Source organism: Zootoca vivipara, chromosome 2, assembly GCF_963506605.1.
Source record: "Zootoca vivipara chromosome 2, rZooViv1.1, whole genome shotgun sequence".
Lineage (NCBI taxonomy): Eukaryota > Metazoa > Chordata > Lepidosauria > Squamata > Lacertidae > Zootoca > Zootoca vivipara.
This window is the reverse complement of record NC_083277.1, coordinates 95,105,419-95,128,341: the sequence shown is the minus strand read 5'-3', so window position 1 is coordinate 95,128,341 and position 22,923 is coordinate 95,105,419. Positions and strand designations below refer to the sequence as shown.

At 49.2% G+C, this 22,923-nt stretch overlaps 1 protein-coding gene across 3 annotated transcripts; it reads right to left on the bottom strand.

Moving 5' to 3' along the window:
- On the bottom strand, positions 1-22,266 carry ARHGDIA (Rho GDP dissociation inhibitor alpha). Of its 3 annotated transcripts, none has more exons than XM_035104254.2 (6): positions 22,131-22,266; positions 5,204-5,408; positions 4,164-4,247; positions 2,142-2,218; positions 1,968-2,031; positions 1-1,622 (listed from the first exon to the last, which is right to left on the bottom strand). In XM_035104254.2, the coding sequence occupies exons 2-6, from the start codon at positions 5,391-5,393 to the stop codon at positions 1,423-1,425; spliced, it is 615 nt and encodes a 204-aa protein (XP_034960145.1). In that variant the 5' UTR covers positions 5,394-5,408; positions 22,131-22,266; the 3' UTR covers positions 1-1,422. The 3 variants fall into 3 exon arrangements, with proteins under 3 accessions (XP_034960145.1, XP_034960144.1, XP_034960146.1); XM_035104253.2 differs by lacking the exon at positions 22,131-22,266 and adding an exon at positions 12,748-13,106; XM_035104255.2 differs by lacking the exon at positions 22,131-22,266 and adding an exon at positions 10,840-12,701.
- Between the last annotated feature and the right edge of the window lie 657 nt (positions 22,267-22,923).

The window sequence follows — 22,923 nt, the reverse complement described above, 5'->3', positions numbered from 1 at the left end:
TCAGTTTCAAGATTTTATTTTACCGTCAGTAAAGGGGAAGCTGATGATTCCAAATCTGTTAATCCAGATCTTTAGATTTATAGACAAAAACGCATCAAATCAATTTAACAAAAAAAAAATCCTGCAAGGGACGGAGTGGGGAAGAGGAGTCGGGGGCAGAGATGTAGCTATGAAAGAGAACCACACACACACACCACGCGCTTGGTCCCAGTTCTAACACAAGTTTGGGACTCGCAATAGCCCCGCTGAGTTGGGCTGCTGAGCTGGAACATGCCCACCTGACAAAACAAGAGAGCAGGCCCTGCGAGGCCTCCTCCTTCCACGTCAGTGGGGTTTCTACTGGGGGTAGCAGGGCTGTCCGGGCAGCATGAAGGAGAAGCATCTAATCAAGGCAATAATAAATACTGACAGGCCAGGCACATGATTTCAAAGGCAGAACAGATACATAAGGCATTCACTGCTCTCGAATATTTGTCCATAGCAAGCTCTTTTGTTCAGATCTGGTGAGGAGCAGCTGAGCTGGGCCAATCCTTCTTCCAGCCCTAAAACCCAGGGGCTGCCCTGGGAACTTCAGCACTTTGCAGCCAGTTTAGGTGTGACAGAACTAACATGGAGATGACAGTGGCACTCGTAACTTCCACGCCCACCAACAGGCCCCACCTCCCTAGCTGGAAGCAAGCGCTTCTCTGGCCACAGGGAGTCTGTAAGGGTAGCAGCGTAAGCCTTTGGAGACATCAGCCTCAGCAGGGGGATGGTCTGGCCAGAAGATGGAAAAATCAGGAGGAGGGAGGGGTATGTGTGGGGGACAGGACAGGAGCACATATAAAAAAGTGTAACAAGGTCGGGGGGGGGCCCTCCCTGGAGGATGTATGTTATACACATTAAGGCATCATGGTTACAGGAAACCATCACAAATGGAAAGCCGACCCACGTCTCCGGAGGAGAAGGGGCAGGCCATGAACATGATTGAGCCTGGAAACAATTGGGGGGGGGAGGCAGCAGGCAGTTCCCAGCTCTGCATGGAATCGATTCCTCAGCACCTTGCCCTTCACCCAGAGACAGGAGTGCCTCCGAATCCTCTCCCCTGCAGGCAGGAATGTTGCTTCCCCTTCAGCACCTGCCTGAAATGTATTCAAAGTGGGTCAGAAGCAGCAGACCTCATAATCGGGAGGCCAGAGAAAGGAGAGAGAGCACTTCCACCTCTGCGCTTGGGCCAGACAGTGCAGGTTTGGTCAATTTCTTTCAGTGATTCTTGGGAGGAAATATGTGGGGCGTTGAACCAAAAGGTCTTCCTGATGAGCTTAAGAATGGGGAAGGGGAGGGAGGGTCTCAATGCCAGCACTTTGGTACAGGGTGGGGTGTTTTTTTTTCTCCTACTGTAGCCACTGTCTGAGCAACTCTCAGGATTTGGCTAGGGAAGGGCTAATCCTTCCACTCCTTCTTGATGTTTAGGTTCCACTCCCAGGAAAGGTGGTCTGTCTTGTCGTCGTCTGTAAATTTGGATCGGATGTTGTAGCTGCCCCGAGCCAGCATGCCCTTGGGGGCTTCCTCCATGGGGGTCAGGAACTCGTAGTCCTCAGCACGTGGCCCGTAGCTCCCAACCATGTAGTCAGTCTTGTCAACTAGAAGGGGGGGGGGAAACACAAGACACAGAACCAGAATATTTGAAATGCGCCAATGACTCTCCAAAGAGTTTTTGTGCGGAGAGGGAAGAGCCAGCCTTCCAAAGCCATCGGAATCGCTCGCTACTGCCGCCTGCATGGTTGGCATTCAAGCAGAAGCAACACATCCTCTGTATCAGCTCAAACACCAAGTTCCAGTTTTATTGAGATAATGTTTCAAACTAAAAGTTGATAGAACGCCTCTGAAAAACCATTGTGAAGTCGTCCCCCCCTTTTGCTTCGTGAAAAGCAAACGAAAGGTATGGGATCTACTGCACATGACCCCTCCCACTCCTTGACACTTACTTTTTACTCCTTTCCTGAATGTGTGCTGAATATACTTCAACCCCGAAACAATCTCTTTGTGCACCTAAATAGACAGAGAATTCCATCAGCCAACAAGCACTTTTCTCTTGACACACAAAATCCTAAAGGCCAGAGCACAACCCGAAGGCTGACCAGTAAGACAAGAGACCTTACCCGAAAGGAGATTTTTAGCTGGTATTCAACACCTTCCTTCAGGACAAAGCACTGCTTCTTGAAACTCTCCAGGTCACCTGAACAGCAAGGAGAAGGCAGGAATCAAAGACAAACTTTCCACTGAGAGCTTTAAAGCAAAGAGCAGCAGATTGATTTCTATGTATATTAGCATATAAAGCCCTTAGCAACTTGGGACCAGTTTACCTACGAGATCCCTTTGCTCCACGTATGCCCATTTGATTACTTAGGATTGGCGCTACTGTGGGTGCCACATAATACCCGTTCTTCATTTTTAAGAACTCGATTGTTTAGTGTGGCAGCGCCTGCCCTTTGGAACTCCCTGCCTATTGAGGTCAAGCTACTCCTATTGAGGTCAAGCTATAGAATTGATGCTTTTGAATTATGGTGCTGGAGGAGACTCTTGAGAGTCCCATGGACTGCAAGAAGATCAAACCTATCCATTCTGAAGGAAATCAGCCCTGAGTGCTCCCTGGAAGGACAGATCGTGAAGCTGAGGCTCCAATACTTTGGCCACCTCATGAGAAGAGAAGGCTCCCTGGAAAAGACCCTGATGTTGGGAAAGATGGAGGGCACAAGGAAAAGGGGACGACAGAGGACAAGATGGTTGGACAGTGTTCTCGAAGCTACGAACATGAGTTTGACCAAACTGCGGGAGGCAGTGCAAGACAGGAGTGCCTGGCGTGCTCTGGTCCATGGGGTCACAAAGAGTCGGACACGACTAAACGACTAAACAACAACAATTGCCTTCACTGTACTCTTTTCGGTGCCTGCTAAATACATTCTGGTTTAGACAAAGCCTACCCAGATGCTTAGAAATCTGGTTTAGCGTTTTAAATTTTATGTGTTTTAAAGTATGGTTGTGAATGTTTAACGGTATCATTGTTTTTTCTAGCCATGGAGCATCAAAGCAACACCAGAATGAAAGAACACCAGAATGGCACAAGCCTAGACTGATGCCTGTTGTCCAGTTCAGACAATCCAAAGGCTTGTATACTAGGCCATTTTGCAGGCTATTCAGCTGGCACTGCAGCACTCGGTAAAATGGCTGGGTTTGCACTGAGTCCTACCGTAGTTTAATACAGTGAAACCTCGGTTTATGAACACCTCGGTTTACGAACGCCGCAGACCCATCTGGAACGGATTAATTCACTTTCCATTACTTTCAATGGGAAAGTTCGCTTCAGTTTATGAACGCTTCAGTTTATGAACAGACTTCCGGAACCAATTACACCCATGTTTCAGTTTATGAACGCTTCAGTTTAAGTACTTCGCGGACCCGTCTGGAACGGATTAATCCACTTTCCATTACTTTCAATGGAAAAGTTCGCTTCAGTTTATGAACGCTTCAGTTTATGAACAGACTTCCAGAACCAATTGTGTTCATAAACCGAGGTACCACTGTATTTCCTTCTGTCCAAAAAGAAAAAGGAAATTGTGCATTCAGGTCCGGATTGTTTTCCCCTCTGGCAACCTGCTTATTCCAGCTGGTAGCTCTGCCACAACTCTGCAAACTGCACTCTCTCCTAGCCAAAGTCTGGCAGACCTTTCCCAGAATGCAAAGGTGCAGATGTGAAACGAGGCAGGCGCCTTTGTTGGGTGACTGCTCTACCACTGGACCGGTAGGCTGTCTGAACAGCCAAATGTAAATTTGGCTGCTCTGAAACTAAGAATTAGTCTATCTCATGGATCAATGCTGAGCCCTAAGATGACTTTAACACAAGCCTATTCCGTAATAGGCAAGACGAGCCTTAAACCACATCACAGCAGCAACTGTGCAGGAAAAACTCTTCAAATGGCTCTCAGTTCTGGCAATGACCTCTTCTCTATCAAAACTGGGTGCAAAGCAAATGCTGTAGGGCGAAACTCTGTAGCAGTAGATGTTTGTATAGGGCTGGCTATCTGCAGTGAGAATGCAATGTATTGAGACTGAAAGATCCTCTGGTGAACCAGTCTAGCCTACCTGTACAGGACCGATCATATATTCTGACTTAACCCACTCACCTGTGAGGTCCAACTCCAAGGGTCCAGGAGCAGTAGCGCAGACCAAAGTCAGTTTTGTTACCACCACGTTTGGAGTGCTGGGATCTGGAAGAGAAGTTAAGGCATAAATACTAGAGGGTAAGCAGACCAGCCCTTAAGTATCTCATTTGATAGCTGCAGGGATGGGCTGCAGAGCAGAGCAGCAAAAAAGCATGGCAAGTATGGATCCACCAATGTACTGCGCAGCAGTCAACAAATCTGCCACCTGGTGAGCCTTTGGGTTGTATCCAATTCAATTGTCCCATTAAGGGCCTCTGCCTGTGCAACTGGGCTTGTTCTCCCTGCTTTCTCCTCATGCACCTCCATTCTGGGTTTTCCACCACCACCTCTGCTGAGCAAATTTGAGGAGTGTGAAGGAAAGTCTTATCGTGCAGGCCAAAGTCCTTGTGCTAACAGGTCAACTTCATTGGGTACAACCCTTTGTGCCTAAGTTTACTTAATGTTCTCTTCACAAATGGACTGTCCTGAAAGCCATAAGTGGATCCCAAAACTCAGATTAAGAGGAAAGCTTTGGGCCTTTAACTCTCATGGTTCCCTGGTCCCTATAGTTTCTCACCCCCTACCCGCCTACCAGTACCTCTACTTGTTCCCCATCATCTCAGGTGCTGCCAAAAAAAGTAATTAGCAGTGTGTGTGTGTGTGTGTGTGTGTGTGTGAGAGAGAGAGAGAGAGAGAGAGAGAGAGAGAAGACAAGGCTTACGCAAATTTACTCCTGACTTAGATCTGGTTACAAACCTGTAGAGTTTATTCAAAGTCTAAAGTTCCAGTTTGCAGAGACAATTCCCCCCTCCAAGACCATGGATTTCAGGACTGGGCAACTCCCAAGCTTCTTTCCTCAGGACCTCAGCTCTTGGCTTAGACCAGATGGTTTCCACACCACATCCAAATAGAAGAGGGCCAAATACTTTTGGAGAAGCATGCATGTGTGAGAAAGCGGGGCAGGTTTCAGAAGGCCTGCTTCCCTCGCACAGTAAGCCCAAATACGTCCTCCAGGGACTCACCGACAGCGATGGCAACATTTCCCAACAGGGCCTCCTTGTACTTGCGTAAACTCTCATCATCCTTGTCCAGTTCCTGAATCTCCTGGATGCTCTTCTGGGCAGGGGGCTTGTAGTTGACAGAGTGCTCGTCCTCCTCATTCTCAGCTGCAATCTGGGCCAGCTGTTCGGGGGTAGGCTCTTGTTCAGCCATGTCTGCAACTATGACCTATTTGGGGGTGGGAGAGAGAGGAGAGAAGGAAGGGACACAAACAAGTGCATTAGCTACGGCAACTTGGCTAGAAACAACAATGTCTGCAAGGGGGAAAACCCTTGCCAAAGCTCAAGGAAATTCCCCAGGTGCTGTAATCCTTTAACTTTCTGAGATTTTTGTCTTGGTGCACAGAATTCCTGAAGGAATTAAAGTCGCAGAGACTGAGGTTCCTAGCTGATATGCTCCCCTCCTCCTCCTCAAGAGAGGCACCACAGGATGTGAACCTTTGCACTTTGCCCCCTGCTGCTGAAGTTAAAAGAGCCTCATTGCCAGATAGATGTTCTGTTCTACCTCACTCAGGACCTGGAAGGAAGCGAATCAACCAAGCGACAAGCTTGCTGCTCCACCCTGGTCTTTATCACTGCATGCTAGCCCTTTTAGCCAAAATCTGCCCCATATAAGCCAACGGCACCCCAACTCACACAGCAGGCGGGCTAGGGTTGGCAGCACCCGCTGCCCGTCTGAAGGAGAAATAAAGCACCCAGTTATACCCAATGCTAAACAAAGCCAGCGAAGGTGGCTGCTATTATTGGCTGGGGTGGGCAGGCGGAGGGACCAGTCATGGAGTGAGGTGGGGCAAGCTTCCTCCAAGCTATCTCAGGACAGCGAATAGGAAGCTATTATGGTAACCATGGTTAAAGGAGCCTGCTCTCATTATAAAACCCAGTTCAGACACTCCCAACTCCTCTGCAGGCTACGAAAAGCCCTTTGAAGTTGCAACTCATCCCAGGGGGCTCCCTGGAAAGGTTAGAAATGATCTGAGGTGGTGTTCTCAAGCAACGGGGTTTCAAAGGCCTTGGAATTTTCCTTTTGTGCTGTTGGCAACCAGCGAGCCCAGGCCTCTGTCTTTTTTAAATAAATAAAAAAGGGGGTTCGGGGGAAGTAGCTCTTCCGCTGCCACCAATTTTCTTCCTTGCTTCCTCTTGTGCCTCTCCTCTCCTCCGATTCACTTTACATAAATATGCAGAGGTCAGGACAAGGGCTAAAATCACTGCCAACAGGCACTACGTAGATGCTAAAAGGACCCAATCAGGAGAGAGTGGAGCGCACTTGACAGCTGGAACAAACTCCACACTAACCCAACTGATTAGTTGTGGGTGGCTTGTTGCCTCCAAAGTACAATCTCATCGTGACAAACAATAAGTTGAAGTGAAGCCAGGTCTTTTGCCTCAAAGCATCACAAACGGGAAAAGAGCATCAGGATGCCAGATGAATCCTGCTAAACATGTTGTTGTTTTTAACTTTGACACATTATTATGAAATCTTATTGGGTAACAAGGCAGAAAACAATATACTCCCCCCCCCAAAAAAACCTGGTGAGCTTTCAAAGGTCTTCTCTGCTCATAAAAAGCTGCATATAACACAGTGGACATTGGGCCTATCTAGTTCAGGGCAGCCTACACTGACTGGAAGCAGCTCTGCAGGGTTTTTAAGCCCGCGGTCTTCCCCAGCTCTGCTATGGAAATGAGTCGGGGACTTTTTGCATGTTCACCACCACTGAGATATGGCTCTTGAGTCTAGCCCAGCCCCCGACTGTGCTCTGGGGTCGAAGGTTTGTGTACCTGCAAATTTCAGGACCACTAAAAGACCAGACACCTGGCTGTAAGAACTGCCTCAACAGGAGCCTTTGCTACTTAGCACCCAATCTTGCCTGCACCTGCAGGACTTGGATGAAGCAGTAAATCTCAAACTGGGCAAAAGTATGCCAAAGTCATTCAAAACTGTATAGTCGTACCTTGGATCCCAAATGTCTTGGTATTCGGACGTTTTGGCTCCCGAACACCGCAAACCAGGAAGTTCTGGTTTGCTAACGGTCTTGGGAACCGAAACGTCTGGCGCGGCTTCCACTTGGCTACAGGAGCTTCCTGCAGCCAAACAGAAGCTGTGCTTTGGTTTCCAAATGTTTTGGAAGTTGAACGGACTTCCAGAATGGATTTTGTTCGACTTCCAAGGTACGACTGTATTTCAATTTTCAGGAAGCGTCCTCTGCCCTTGTATTTGATGGAGAACAAATGAAAACGGGGACAGAAATGCTTTGTCACTAATTATTCAATCAGGTAACGGACAGCAGTTCTGGGAGGACTTGTTCATGTGGCTTACAATGTATCTGATGTTTTATGATGTCATAATATGTCATAATAATTTTTCTAACCTTGGCACAAGCAGTGTTAGAAACTAAGATATATAAGCTAGGTGTCATATGGCTCCTTAAACCAAGGTTACAGTCGCCAAAACGGAATGTCTAGTTGCCATTTTTTGGGCAAGACGGCTCTAAAGTCTTATTTTTCAAACGACAGACTGACTGTGATTGATTATTAGTTAAACATCTGGCTAGATCAGATTACCTTCTTGAGCTAGGTTAAGAGATTTGAGAACTTACAAGAAGAAAAGCCACTTTATTTAGAGACAGTCCACATATATATTGGCATATTCCTACCTCCTTTTCTTAATGGTGACATAGACCATTCATAACATAAGAACATTATTCACAACTGTGAGCAGGGTAAGTGAAGACAAGCTACAACAATTAACTACCGTATAATGGCGTTCACTGCTCCTGCTCACGTTGTACAGAAAAAAGCATTTCGGTTCCTGAAATTCATTCTGATTGTGCAGATAAAATATAACCAATAAAATTGTACAGGATGGGGTATTAGTATGTGAAAACAGTCAAGATCCAAGGATCCCCAGGCATGCACCTCCAGATGGTGATGTCAGGCACCATCCTATCACTCAGGCATCTTCACTTGGTTGCAAGTGGCCGACAGTCAGGTGCAAAATGCACCTGGCAAATTTTGTACACAAGACTCCTTGCTTATCCAAAAAATGAACCTTATGGGTTGCTGTTGTTTTTAACAATTAAGAGTAGAAATGCCAGGATTTTGATCAACTAACCAAGACTCAGTACAGCTGGAACAACTTTTTATTGGACGGAAGAACTCCACAAAGGTAGCTCAACTGGGAAAGTACGGTACAACAATCACATGATCTGTGGCTTCCATCCGCAAGCATGCATAACTCTCAAAGGGGAAGGCAGACAAGGGCCAACAGCATCCACCAGAAACACTTGTAACATAGGTCACTTCTGCACCTGACATAAAGCATGATTACACCACCTTAACATTCGGTCCTTCCTAGAAAGGGCTCTGGGAACTGCATTTGTTTAGGATACTGAGAGCTGCTTTCCTCCTTTGCAGAGGTATAATACTCACAACTCCCAGGGAAGCGGGACTAGCTGTTAAACCACTCTGGGAATTCTAACTCTCGTTCCCAGGATTCTTTGGAAGAAGCCACATAAAAGAGGTTTAGTATGGTGCAGATGTGGCCTCCGTGACTATCTTTATGTCTTCAGTATAAAGAAATGCTTGCTTCTCCATAGCAGATCTTCTCGATTTAAGCCTCTTTCAAAAAGACTGATGTAGTGGTGGTTCTACCATGTTTCCCCTTTTTTAAGACACCGTCTTATAACTTTTTTTCCTCAAAAAAACACAAGGTGTCTTATTTTCAGGGGATGTCTTAATTTTTTATTAGGTTTTTATTTTATTTTATTTTATTACGGTACCTTCTGTTGCTCGTTGGTCTTATAAGGCAGACAGGAAGGGTGGAATTTGCAGAGACTGGCTCTCGGAATACAGGAAGGGAGGAAAGTGTACCGGTAGTCAGCAAGCTGGTTATTACGGTACCTTATGACAGCCCGCTGGCTCGGGGCGCTGCTGAGCGCTCCGAGTGCTTGGCGCTGCAGCAGCCGCCGGTTCCGGGCGCCGAGGCCATGCGGCCCACAACATTCCGGCGGGGCAGAAGGGGGCCAGCAGCGCTCCCGTCACCGTCCGTTCAGTGCCGAAGCCGCGGCCTGAACCTGCGCACGCGGGAACCGGGCAGGTCCCGCGCCGGGGTTGCTTGGTGCTTGGGGCGCGCCGTGAGCGGGTGTGTGAAGCGATGGCGCGAGGCTCCCCCAGCTCCAGCCTAGGCAGGGATTTTGCTAAGGCGAAGCCTTCAAGGAGCCAGGCTTGGGCGGCTGGCTGGCTGGGGCTAGGTCGCACAGCGGCTGAGGAGGCAGGGCGGGAGTGGGACGGAATCTGAAATGGCCCAGTCGTGGGTGGCAAGGCGGATTGGGAGCAGGGCGAGACATTGCCGGCTAAGCTGCTGGGCTGCTCCGGCACAACATGGCTTTGAGGGACGGGCGTGAGGGCTTCCGCAGGGGTCAGCTTCCTCTGTGTGGGAGGTGGTGCTGCAGAGCCCAAGGCGGGAGCCGGGAGAGCCTCTCCGAAGAACTGTTCTCCCGTGCTTAAACAGAAAGGCACACGCTTAAACAGAAAGAGCCCAGGCGGACCAAACCAAAGGTCCCTCTAGTCCAGCGCCTTGTTTTTAAAAGCGACTAGGAAAAAAAAAGCCGTCCGTCGCCCCGGCGGCGTGAAAGGGCCCACAGGCCTCCCGTCGCCGCTCAGCCTTGGGCCATGCAGCCCACGACACTCTAGAGGAGTGGAAGGGGCCAGCAGCGCTCCCGCCGCCGTCCGTTGCCCTGGCGGCACGGAAGGGCCAGCGGGCCTCCCGTTGCTGCTCAGCCTTGGACCATGCAGCCCACAGTGCTCCAGAGGCGCGGAAGGGGCTAGCAGCGCTCCCGACGCCGGGGGGTTTCCCTGTCCGGGCGCTCGGCCCGAGTGGAAAAAAGTCCTGGGAAGAGCAGGGAGGCTCCCAGCGTGGCTCACCTGGCAACGCGCTCAATTCATGCACCCCCTCCCACATGGTCTCAAACCTCTCCCGAGGTATGCCTTATTTTCGGGGTATGTCTTACGTTTCGCACATGCCTAGAAATCCTGCCATGGCTTACTTTATGACTACGTATTAAAAAAGGGGAAACACGGTACCTAAATACTTGAAAAGGCTCAAATACTGATTTAAGAAGGCTAGTTATCACATGAACACAAACAAGTGCTCCAGACTTTTCTCATAAACACTGACATTTGCTGAGGTACATGTGTTGTGAAAGGGCAGGGCTTCAATCTTTTTACTGCAGCAGTGTTAACTACTACTACTACTACTACGGTTTAAAGTTGACTGAACAAACACACTGATCTCTCATCTTTCATAGGGGAGAGAGAGAGAGAGAGAGGCAAAAGGCAGAGATTTCCAAGATACCAGGCAGCCAATGCAAACAGCCTTCTTCATAAATATTCAGTAGCAAGGCATCGGCCAACATGTTCCTAAGCCAAGCCAACTATGTTGAAATGAGCAACTAGGTATGTCCCACCTCAGAAGCTGTGTTAGAAACTCAGCTATATAAACTAGGCACCAAGTGGCTCCTTAAACCAAGGTTGCAAAATGCACCCAGAGCCTGTCTAATTTTGAACACTGTTCGTAAAACCAAGGATAAGGAATGGAAAATTACCTGGGGCAGTTACCTTCCAGAGGAGGAACACCAACCCTAGTTGCCCCTGTCCCTCCTTGCATCGTAGAACTGCAAAACATACTGTAGTTCAGCAATCTTCAAAGAATTCCAGGAACTGAGGGAGACCTTCCTTGGAATAAAAGGTGTAGGTAAAACTATACCAGGGAAGGGGACTTGTGTGCAATAGGAAGGCTACACAGAAAAAAGCAGTTGTCTGCCCCCACCCTTGGGAGTTGTTTTCCTGTGTGCGCACAGGGTCCTCAAGGGGGAGAAGCTGTTGGCTAGCAGCAGTATTTTCCTTGCTCCAGCTGGAGTGCCCCTTTAAGGCACAGCAGCTCGCTGTCAGGACTGGAAGTATAAAGGGATGGAAAGCAGCAATGCCCCTCCCCTTCCAATCAGGAAGCTGGCTCGCTCCCCAAGGGTGTGACCACATGCCTTAGACATTACTGAAGAGCTGCTGCCACTGGCACAGCTCAGCTGCTTTCCTATGTGGGTTAGGCCCACTTACAGACTTCTGCCTACACCCCACTTCTTTTCCCCTAAAGGCAGCCAAGAAGCAATCTATATGGGGGGACGGACTATCATAAGTACCTATTATACCACCCACGCTAGCATCATGCAGTCCCAAGTTGTGTTGCTAGGCTCACTGTTATCCCTGCTTCCAACCCCATGAAAAAAGCAGCTAGTAGGATTCATGTGCATCACTAGGCCCCAGTCTCATGAAAAATTCCCTGTCATACACAAACACAGCCACACACCACCTCCAATCCTGGAAACTGACATCCACATTACAAGTATTGCTGCAGAGCGAGAACCTCGCCACCTCTTATCCACCCCAGAAAACTAAGTGAAGTACACAGCAATAGCAGGAATTATGAACTATAGGGATCGGGGCAATACACACTGAAGTAACCTTGTTAAGAAACCCACAAGCTTACAATAAATGTTAATAGTGTGTGGGTGTCTTCCCTCCTCTGGCAGTCCAAGGGGCTTTTGTGATGGGCATAGAAGAGGGATGGTGTGACTCTCCCATTCACTTGCCTGCATGCAATTCCTTGTTGCCTATGACTACCCAGTTAATTCAAGGCTGCACCACAGAAAAGAGTCAGGCACAGACAATGGGTCCACTTGGAGAGAGACACCATCGAAAACATCCCCACAACAGCATACCCATTTCTCCAAAACAAACTAAAGAAAAACCGCACAACACTGGACAGGTTCACACAGAAGGGAAAAGTAGGCAAACTATCCCAAACCCCACTGGCTTATCACCCACTATTACAACACGCAGCACAAAACCTCCAGATAAAAACCTGGCAAGCCAAAGGCCTACACTGTCTAAAAGACTTCTACAAAAACAACAAACCCATACCAAAACAAGAAATACAAGACAAACTAGGGGACATGGAAATACCTTGGCTACCACACCATCAACTACATGCCTTCTTAAACAATCCAGCAGTAAAATCAACAGCGACTAGGCCCTTGATCACCTTCAAAAACCTTCTCCTGACAACAGAGGGACATGGCAAAGGGATGGTATCCACAATATACAAAATACTGCTCCAAAATCCCACAAACTCCCTTGACATAATCAAAGAGCAATGGGAGCACGACATAGGCTATGAAATTAACCCCACCCAATGGACTAGAATGTGGTCTAAACCTCCCTTTAAATTCGTATCAGCCAAAAGAAGGGAACTCACTCTGAAACTCACCTACAGGTAGCACTTAACACCACAGAAACTGGCGCTGATACGCCCAGGAACCCCACCAAGATGTTGGAGAAGTTGCACCTCCACGGGCACATACCTCCACATGTTGTGGGAATGCCCTAAAATCCCAACCCTTCTGGATAGCAGCCCTATAAGAGATATGCAAAATAACTAAACAGGTATTAGAACTCACCGCAGAACTGGCGCTACTGAACATCTTCCAATATCATAATGACCACTCACATACAGAGCTTAAATCCCACCTACTCTCAGCAGCCAGAAGCCTCATAGCCAGACACTGGAAAGCCAGACACTGGAAAGACCTGTCAGGAGTAAACATGGACCAATGGTATCAAATTGTATGAGAAAAGGCCTTACTAGAAAAGCTAACCGAAAAACTGAAACTGACACAGGGACAAATAGAAGAGGATGCCTTCACCCCAGTATGGCTTCCCTTTATCACATACACAGCCCAACAAGACAAGAAGAATCCGCCGACAGCATACGAATCAGTCTGGCTTACCTGACCCAACAAGCCCCCCCCCACCTCACAAATGAAAACAAACCCCACTGCAGCCAACCACAGACAACCAACCACACCCTGCCCCCCCAATACCTCTCACTACCAAGGAAATGTAATACCAGAAAATAGAAAGAGAACCTACTCAGTTGACGCTGACACGTACACTATATAAAAGAATATAAGCCTCACCACCCCACCCCTCTTTTCCCCCAACCTTATACGGTACACAGCACAATTGTCTCACAACAAATGTAACTGATGTGTAAGAAAGACAAATCTTTAATAAAAATAAATCCAAAGGGGGGAGGAGAGAAAAGAGTCAGACAGGAGCTGTCAGAAATTGGATTGCATGATTCACCATTCACAAAGCACTGCAAGCCCAGCAGTGGCACAGAATATGATGATACTTTGCCTCCCCTGTCTCCCCACCCCAGGCCAGAACGTTAATCCTCTCAAGACTGCTGTCGATATGAGGCTGGAAAGCCTTTTCAGCTGCCAGGACTTCCAGGGAAGGCAGACACCACAGCCTGGCCCCATCACACACAAGGGACTATGCAGTCCTAGAAAGCAGACTTCGCTCCCAGCACACGCAGATTTGCTGCAGGCGAAGGGGCCATGCAATTGTAGTATAACAGAGAAGGCTTTGAGGGGGGAGGGCAAGCTCATATGCCCTTGCCAGGGAGCAGCTTCCCTTCACATCAGGTCACAAAATCCCTGCCTGCATTAAGAGGAGCCGTTTCCAATCAAAGAGGAAGGCCACTTTCTAACAAGACGTTGGCCCTTCCTTGGAGGAAGAGAGCAGTTTACGAAGGGTCAGCAGGATAAAGACCGCCTAGAGGGAACAAAGGCCCTTTATCGCCATTTCCAGGTGGCAGCAGAAGCAACACCAGCAGATTTGTTTTAAATCACACTCTCAGGCACTCTGCTCACGAAATCTGCCCCGATGGTGGAGCTGTGTCCAATACCAGAAAGAGCCATTCAAGTTAGACTTTCCACTTTTCCCAAGCACAGCAGAGGAGAACAGAGAACAGTGGCATAAACTCTTGCAAGATTGGCGCCACAGTATCTTAAGCAGCACAGAGAACAAATTTCAGGTGGGTGGGGGAGACTTCCATGGAAATCACGGCAGTGTTGTTCAAAGTTACAGGAAAGTAACTTGTGCTCCAAAGGACTGCCAGGGTTAGGCTGGTACAGCAAGGCCAAGAGTTTTGTACCATTGGGACCCAGGTGGCGCTGTGGGTTAAATCACAGAGTCTAGGGCAGGGGTCCCCAGACTTACCCGGCTTCGGGCCGGTGCCCGCCGCGCCGACCGCACGGCGGGCCGGAGAGTAGGGGAGTGCGCGCGCAGCGGGCCGGAGGGCGGGGAGCGTGCGCCCGTGCGCACGCACACGGTCGGGGAAAAATCGCCGAAAATCGCTTGTGCGCATGCGTATGGGCCTCCCCCGACCCGGAAGTGCATTGGAAATGACCTCTTCTGGGTCGGGAGAGGCCCATACGCATGTGCACAAAGGATTTTCGGCGATTTTTTGCCGATTTTGAAGATCGCCGCCGCGCTGTGCGCCGTAAAAGCGGGCGGCGGCAGCAGGCGGCGGGCGTTGCGGGCCAGATTGGGAGGCTAATTGGGCCGCATCCGGCCCGGGGGCCGTAGTCTGGGGACCCCTGGTCTAGGGCTTGCTGATCAGAAGGTCGGCGGTTCGAATCCCTGCAACGGGGTGAGCTCCTGTTGCTTGGTCCCAGCTCCTGCCCACCTAGCAGTTCGAAAGCACATCAAAGTGCAAGTAGATAAATAGGGACCGCTCCGGCGGGAAGGTAAACGGCGTTTCCGTGCGCTGCTCTGGTTCGCCAGAAGCAGCTTTGTCATGCTGGCCACATGAACCGGAAGCTGTCTGCGGACAAACGCCGGCTCCCTCGGCCTATAGAGCAAGATGAGCGCCGCAACCCCAGAGTCGGACACGACTGGACCTGATGGTCAGGGGCCCCTTTACTTTACTTTAAAGCAAGACTGGGGAACCTGTGGCCCTCAAGACATTGCTGGACAACCACTCCCATCACCTTTAACCACTGAGCAAGCTGGCTGGGGTTAATGGGTGTTGATCACCAATTCCTCGCTCCTGCTTTATGGTGCCATGACACCTTTTGATTCCAGCAAATAGCTACGGTAGGTGCAAGTCACATGAGCGAAAAGCCATATACATAAACTGGAATGTAAGCATCAATGTTTAACTACAGCAAGCTTTGTTTAGCTTCCCCTGTATTCACCCTATTTATACTACTAGATCTTTCTAGTATCAAACCACAAAATCATATGCAACAAGCTTAGTATTAGAACCTTTTGTACAACCTTCAATCTAATCTACAGCAGAGAGCATGGGCAGGGTGATGCCTGTAAGCTTGCAGATACAAGCAAATCATGGAAATTGGCATGAAAGCAAAAGCCAAAATAAATTCATTAGTGTTTAATGTGCCAAAAGGTTTTGGTTTTGCTTAAAAACAGATTAAACAAAACAGTTACCCCTCTGAAACTTATTGGGTATTACATTGTTTTAACAGTCATATCAGCACATTAAAAATGCTAAGGATCACCAACAGACCACAATAATATATAGATACATTGGAACAATTTGTTCATACATGCATGCATAGCCTACACTAGACCATGTAGTGCTAACAGAGTTTAGGTCAAAGTTATGAGCGCTTCATTTCAAAATTAGTTCATGTTTTCCACATGAACTACATACACTTATTATTGGGAAATTATTCTATACCATCTAGAAGCAACAGAAAATTAAAGATGAAAAGAGATTGAGAGGAAGGAGTTTATTTTAACGCTATATTTGTGTCCTAACTGAACTGGAAAGTGTGGAAAGCCAGGGGGAGAAGATGGGTCAGGAAAAGGGGGATTAAGTAGCACTGCAGCTTCAAGGACTATTTAGAACACTTTCAGTACTAATATAGAACCGACAATTTATCTAGGAACTGGAGCACCTCTACACACTAAATATAGCTCTAGAGCAAGTGGCCATCCTCATGCACCTGAATTTGAGAGCCGCTATCATGTTGACATGATTAACTCAGAGAGGTATAATATCTGAGCCAATTTTGCATCTGAAGATTTCAGGCAGCACCTAAAAGTACCTGAGATTAAAAACAGCCAATTACCGTGTTTCCCCCTTTTTAAGACGGAGTCATAATATAAGCCATGGCAGGATTTTAAAGCCTTTGTAAAATATAAGACATACCCCGAAAATAAGCCATGCCTGCAGGGTCGGCTCCCAGCAGCGCTGGGCATGGGAGAGAGGAGACTGAGCAGCCACTGTGGCATTGCGCTGCCAGAGACTCGCAGCCACTGAGGAGCTTGCGGCGCCGGGGCTTGCAGGCGGCTCTCGCCTTGCCGCCCTTTCTCCTGCTCCCGGGGGAGACGTGGCTTCTATTCCCCATTGCCAAGGAAACAGCCCGGGGGAGAGACGCCAGAGCTGAGGCGCCCCCCGCCCGCGGATCCCACGTGCCGCCGAAAACGGCAATGCTTAGGGCCCCCCACTCCTCGCCCGAAGTGGAGTAAGGCCCCCCGAGCGGTCCAGGGCTTGCTTCCGAATGCGCAGGGACAGGACTGCGCTGTTAAACTCTTTGCAAACTCCTTGCCCAAAAGAAAGCTGTCCTGCAGAGTGCCGGATCGAGGAGCCGGTCTGCAGAGTCAGCGCCCAGCAGCGCGGCGCTGGATTGAGGAGGCGGTGCTTCGTGCGGAGCTGCTGGGCGCCGACCCGGCAGGCCGCTTCCTCGATCCGGCGGCCTCCCGGGTGGGCGCCCAGCAGCGCCGCGCGGAGCACCGGATCGAGGAAGCGGCCTGCCGGGTCGGCGCCCAGCAGCTCCGCACGAAGCACCGCCTCCTCAATCCAGCGCCGACCCGGCAGGCCGCTTCCTCGATCCGGTGCTCCGCGCGGCGCTGCTGGGCGCCAACCCGGGAGGCCGCCGGATCGAGGAAGCGGCCTGCCGGGTCGGCGCCCAGCAGCTCCGCACGAAGCACCGCCTCCTCAATCCAGCGCCGCGCTGCTGGGCGCTGACTCTGCAGACCGGCTCCTCGATCCGGCACTCTGCAGGACAGCTTTCTTTTGGGCAAGGAGTTTGCAAAGAGTTTAACAGCGCAGTCCTGTCCCTGCGCATTCGGAAGCAAGCCCTGGACCGCTCGGGGGGCCTTACTCCACTTCGGGCGAGGAGTGGGGGGCCCTAAGCATTGCCGTTTTCGGCGGCACGTGGGATCCGCGGGCGGGGGGCGCCTCAGCTCTGGCGTCTCTCCCCCGGGCTGTTTCCTTGGCAATGGGGAATAGAAGCCACGTCTCCCCCGGGAGCAGGAGAAAGGGCGGAAAGGCGAGAGCCGCCCGCAAGCCCCGGCGCCGCAAGCTCCTCAGTGGCTGCGAGTCTCTGGCAGCGCGATGCCGCAGTGGCTGCTCAGTCTCCTGCTCTCTCCAGTGTCCAGCACCGGCGCAGCTGGGCACCGACCCTGCAGGCTGCCTCCGGAACCCAGCAGCAGCAACGCTGGCTGCCGTAATTACAGTTAAAAAAAAATTAAAAAGACACCCCCCGAAAATAAGCCATAGGCTTATTTTCTTGGGTAAAATAAATATAAGACGGTGTCTTAAAATGTGGGAAACACGGTAGTAACACAGAAAAGCTTGCCTGCCCTCAAGTGATTAGGGTACTTAACTACATCTGTAAAGATCTACGGTCCAATTCCCAATTGCTCTCACAGCAAATGGCTCTATACTGTATATTCTTTGCAGCATTACAATGACCATCTCATTCCTTGGTCAGCACAGGCTGACCAATACAACACTGGCTATATCAGTCTGTTACATGCCACTGGTTAGACCAGGCATCCCCAAACTGCGGCCCTCCAGATGTTTTGGCCCACAACTCCCATGATCCCTAGCTAACAGGACCAGTGGTCGGGGAAGATGGGGATTGTAGTCCAAAACATCTGGAGGGCCGAAGTTTGGGGATGCCTGGGTTAGACAATGGGTCAATACAATGGTTCTGGGAGGGGAAACCTGCTTCCCACACACTTTCATTCATGGAATAAATCTGAGTACATGTTGCTATACAACAAAATGTGTGAAATCTGGCACATGCACTTGTTCTGTACTTATCAGGCAGCGGGGCTGTGTGCTAATCTGCATACCCATGGCATGAAATACTGTACAGGCACAACACACTGCACAGAAAGGAAAGCTAGTTTTCCTACACAGAAATCGCTGTACAGAGAAAAGTAAATGTGTAAGCAATCTTTAGTGTGAAAGGGCCAAAACTAATGCATTGGGCTCTATTTTACAGCTAACATATTTCAGGAGCAGCAGGGCAGCTTGTTTGCAACTGCCCAGCATTACTGCTTGCCAGCACTGCTCCCAGTTTCTTCTACTGACAGACCCTCGCTACTCATCCAGTCTTTTCACCCTTTGGATGTTTCTAAAGGGAAGAAGGGGGGGTCCCAGAGAAGCAAGGTCTTCCAAGAAAGCACAATCCACATCATTAATCAGACTGCCAAACAGACAGAGAAACATTCAGCACTGCAGGGAAGACACAGGGTTTTGCCACCAGGGAAATTTGCTGCTGATGAGAGGCAAGAACAGAAGCTCCTCACACGAATGGTCCCCAAGGCTGAGCCACTAATTCACTTTGGCAGAATGTTCCATCTGAACGAACTGGAGATCCCATTAGCCTTAGAGCTAATGCACTCTGCTGCAGTGAGGGAGAAAGGGATCAGTGGGGAGTTTGGATTTATCCTTTTTACATGCACAATTGAGCCAGGGGATGCAGGAAGCCATTGATTGCCAGATCATGTAACTCTTGCTGGTTTTGACCACATCTGTTAGCATTTCATACAGAATTGAAAAGACTTTGTTGCTAAAACATTCGCAGCCTTTAAAGCCAGGAGAACAGCCTGATACAGAACTCTTTCACAAACCGGCATTTTATAGCCTCCAAGCATTGGTGAGCTTTGCTTGAGTGCTCTGAAGTTCTCATACTGGTGGAGAATTAGGCACGACAGATTCTAATCTGCATTTACCCGCTGTGCAACGTTCATTTGCCACGATGTATTAGCTGATAGTACAAGTTTGCTAAGCTGCAGCATACACAAGCACTCACCATGGAAACAGAGCAGCAAATATTGACCAGAGTAAAGGCATGACAGGAGTCCTGGCTTTTACTGGTACTGCTACAATGCCAACCTAAAACATTAGGAAGCCCAAAGCCAGTAGATCACTGGTGCAAAAAGGTCAGTTGTGTGTTAGCTGAGCTCTGAGTGCTGGAACTGAGAAAGTGAAGACCAAGCTAGCAGGACCTCTTACAGAATAGTGCCACAAGATCGGCAAAGCAGCTGAAGCAATCCAGAGTATAAGTAGGTAGACAGACTGGATAACTTGTAGCACACTGGCAGCTAGATCACTTATCAAAGATCCACCAAACACTGCTTGACTGTAGTCAATTACATTTCCTTTATTTCACCCACAGCCTACCGATAAGAGGGAAAAAACCTGTACCTTCCCTAAAGCAGAAGAGAAGCATCTTCCTTGCTGAGTTTTTTTCATACAGAATGGCTACATCAAGGATAAAGCTTCTGCTTCCAGCATATTCCTGATGTGATTCACTGAGCATCAAGACTGACCAGATTTCAGTCCCCCAGGACCCTCTGACCCAGAGGCCAATCTTGGCCTTCCGGACTTCCCCATTTGGACAATGAGGCCATTTTGGGCAAGCCACTCTTATGGTATGTATCTACCTTACCCCGCATGAGTATGGACAAGGCTGAGTCAAAAGGTTGAGGTCTTGTCATAGTCTGCTTAAGCAGCTTCCAAAGTGCCCAACAACCAGCTGGTTGTCAGGAGTCGCAAGTCCTGCACAAAGCAGGAACACAACACTAAGCAGGAGCATCTTCCAACATTGGTTTGCAGTGAAATAAGCTGCTGAAATGAAGTGGGAAGGGAATCTTGCTTTTAGCACCACCTTGCTGCCTGCTAGTTCTCCGAGCATCATTTGTGACTCTGAAATGTGGCCTGTAGAGCCAGAAAGGTCCCTACCCTAAACCAAATCTTGGCTGATTAGTTGCAGTCTATAAAAGGAAGCCTACAGTGCAACAGGCTGGTTCAGGAAATGTAGCTAAGATTTAGTGCACTCTCAGAAAGGATGCAGACAGGTTCCATGTTGAATCTAAGCAGCTTTACCCATTACAGTACAGACATAGCATTACTGTTAGAAGGAATATTGTTTTACAGCCTTTTTTTGTAATTTCCTCCTGTATACGGCATGAATTTATATTCTTATAACTGTTTGCAGGACCGAGAAGTTGGCACTAGATTTACACACACACCTTACAGATAAGGTATGACTAACCTGTGCAGATAACATTGTGCCTCCCACTCTCAACACCTCTGCTACTACTGGACACTTAGACTACAGAACACTCAGTAACAACAGAGTCCAGGTCTGTGGGTGCCCCTCCAGCATCTCTAGGTCTTTCCAGAAGACTGCTAAAAGAATAGATCAGCTATTATGCCCTGAAAACATTTTATCAGTGTCATTAATCCAATGCTAAAAAAGTGATACAGCCCTACCTATGGCAACAAAGCTCCACAAATGTATAGCGGTCAAATTGATCCTCTGCATCCAATGACTTTTAGCCACAAATATGATCATACTGCCATAAATACGTACCCTATTATCAATCACATTTTGCTATGGAATTAGCATTAGCTGCATAGCATGCTGTTGGTCCATAGGATATGCATTTCATCCACATCTCAATGTGCAGGCAATTAGTCCCAATGTTTCAATCCAACCCCTTTGTAGGGTTCTATAAGCAGAGCCAACATGAAGCATATCCCATGGAGAGAACAGGCTCAAATAAAGGTTTTGTTAATAGAACAGTTTGAGTAGTGACCTTCGTTAGTGATTGTGATATGAACTTTCACCCACACCAGGGCTTAATATAAAAAGAAGAGATGCTTTTCAAGCCTGTAGACTGTTTACATTAAGACTGCTGGACTAGAACTCCCATCAGCCCCAAGCAGCATGGTCAGGGATGACAGGAGTCCAACAACACCTGGATGGCACCACATTGGCTTCCTCTGTTCTAAACCTAGAAACAGAAATATATCAACTCAGTCATGGATGAAATGGCACTCTCTGTACAATACTGAGCCCCCCTTACTCCAGGGGGGAAACAAGTGACCAAATGCCACGTTTTAACTCAAATAAAGCCCTCAAGCTCACCCACATTCTCTCATATAGCGACTTTCTCAAAGGCCTTGTGTGAAATTTCATGTCAATGATAAACTGAGCAGGCACTTACAAAAATAACTTTAACACACACTTGCTGCAGGCTTGACTTGAAGGAAATTGCTGAGGAAAAAAATAAGAGCTCCTATGGAGGAAAGACCAGGAAGGTGTGAAGTCCAGCAACGCCTACCCAAGCAGCTATAGAGCAGGCAGAGATACACTTTAGGCCTATTCCAACGAAACAGACAAAGAAACAAAAGCATGGGAACTGGTCGCTTATTATAAAGGAAGGCAAGAACAAGAAATCTGAGTATGAACAGAGTAAAATATATATATATATCTAGGATTAGCCATCAGAAAGGGAAGTTTATTCCCTCCCCCACCCCATGCGAGCAGGTGCCTACATGGCAGCACTAACAGGCACGGGAGACTATTAAGGGATGGCGAGAGGAAGTTAGCTGCAGAGCTCAATGGACGGCACCCCAACCGAAATATTAACGGGCGCGCGCACAGGTCGCCCATTCATAACGCAAACCGGCCCTGAGGTGTGCGACTCCCACTAGGGCGGAAGGGTAACCAAAAAGCCACCCCGCAGAGGCGATGGCGAGCAGAAACGGCGGGCGACCATCATCGCCAAAGCCAAAGAAGGGTGGGGTGGAGAAGCAGGATAGGGGGGGAAATACGGGATAAAAAGAGGTTCTCAAGCATTGCAGCAGCAGCAGCCCGCCCCAAGCCCAGAAGCCCCGACCTCAGTTGCAGCCCCCTTGCCCAGCGCCGGCCTCTACCTTGCGCCGGTGTTGCTGGTGTCGCTGCTCCTGCTATTTCTGCCGCCACCGGTGACAAACGCCGCCCGCCACCGCCCAGATCCACCCCGCGCGCGCACACCCGCCCCCACACTTCCGCGATGTTCCCTTGGCGTCACTTCCTTCCGCCGGCAGGCAGGCTATCCCGGCTGCCACCCGCCCTCCGGTGAGACGTCACGTCCGGTGAGCGGGCCGCGCATTGGCTTCTAAAGCGGAGGCGGGAAAAGGGAGCCGAGCCGGATCAGAGAGAGCGCGCCCCAACGCCTAGAGTATCTACATATGAGATAGGGAGACGGGAAAGAGGGCGGGGCGAAATTCCTCTTTTCCCCGCCCGGCGGCCATCTTGGGGTGGGAATGGCGGACTTTTGTCTCCTGTGCGCCGGGCGGATGACGCTCTTCCATTGTGTGGAGAAGGACGTCGAGGCTTTTAGGGGGTCCGAGGCCTTTTCTTCTAGCACTGGAGGAAGGCATAGGAGGGGGAAGAGGGGCGGTGGCGAGGTTTTTGCAGCAGCGGCAAACGTTGAGTTCCCTCTTCCACACCACGTTAAGTGACCATCGCACCCTTCCATTGTTTGTCCTATACATTTACAGGAATTGTTTTTGCCACCTCCCCACAGCCTGGCTTCTAAATATTATGCCCAAATTGCCCCCACCCCATTTCTTCCCCCGTCCTTGTTTGGTGAGCCTCGCTTCCTCATAAACGTAAGTACGGTACTGTATATTTAGGATTTTAGCGGTAAACACAGGTCATCTCAGCAGAGGATTACTTCTCACC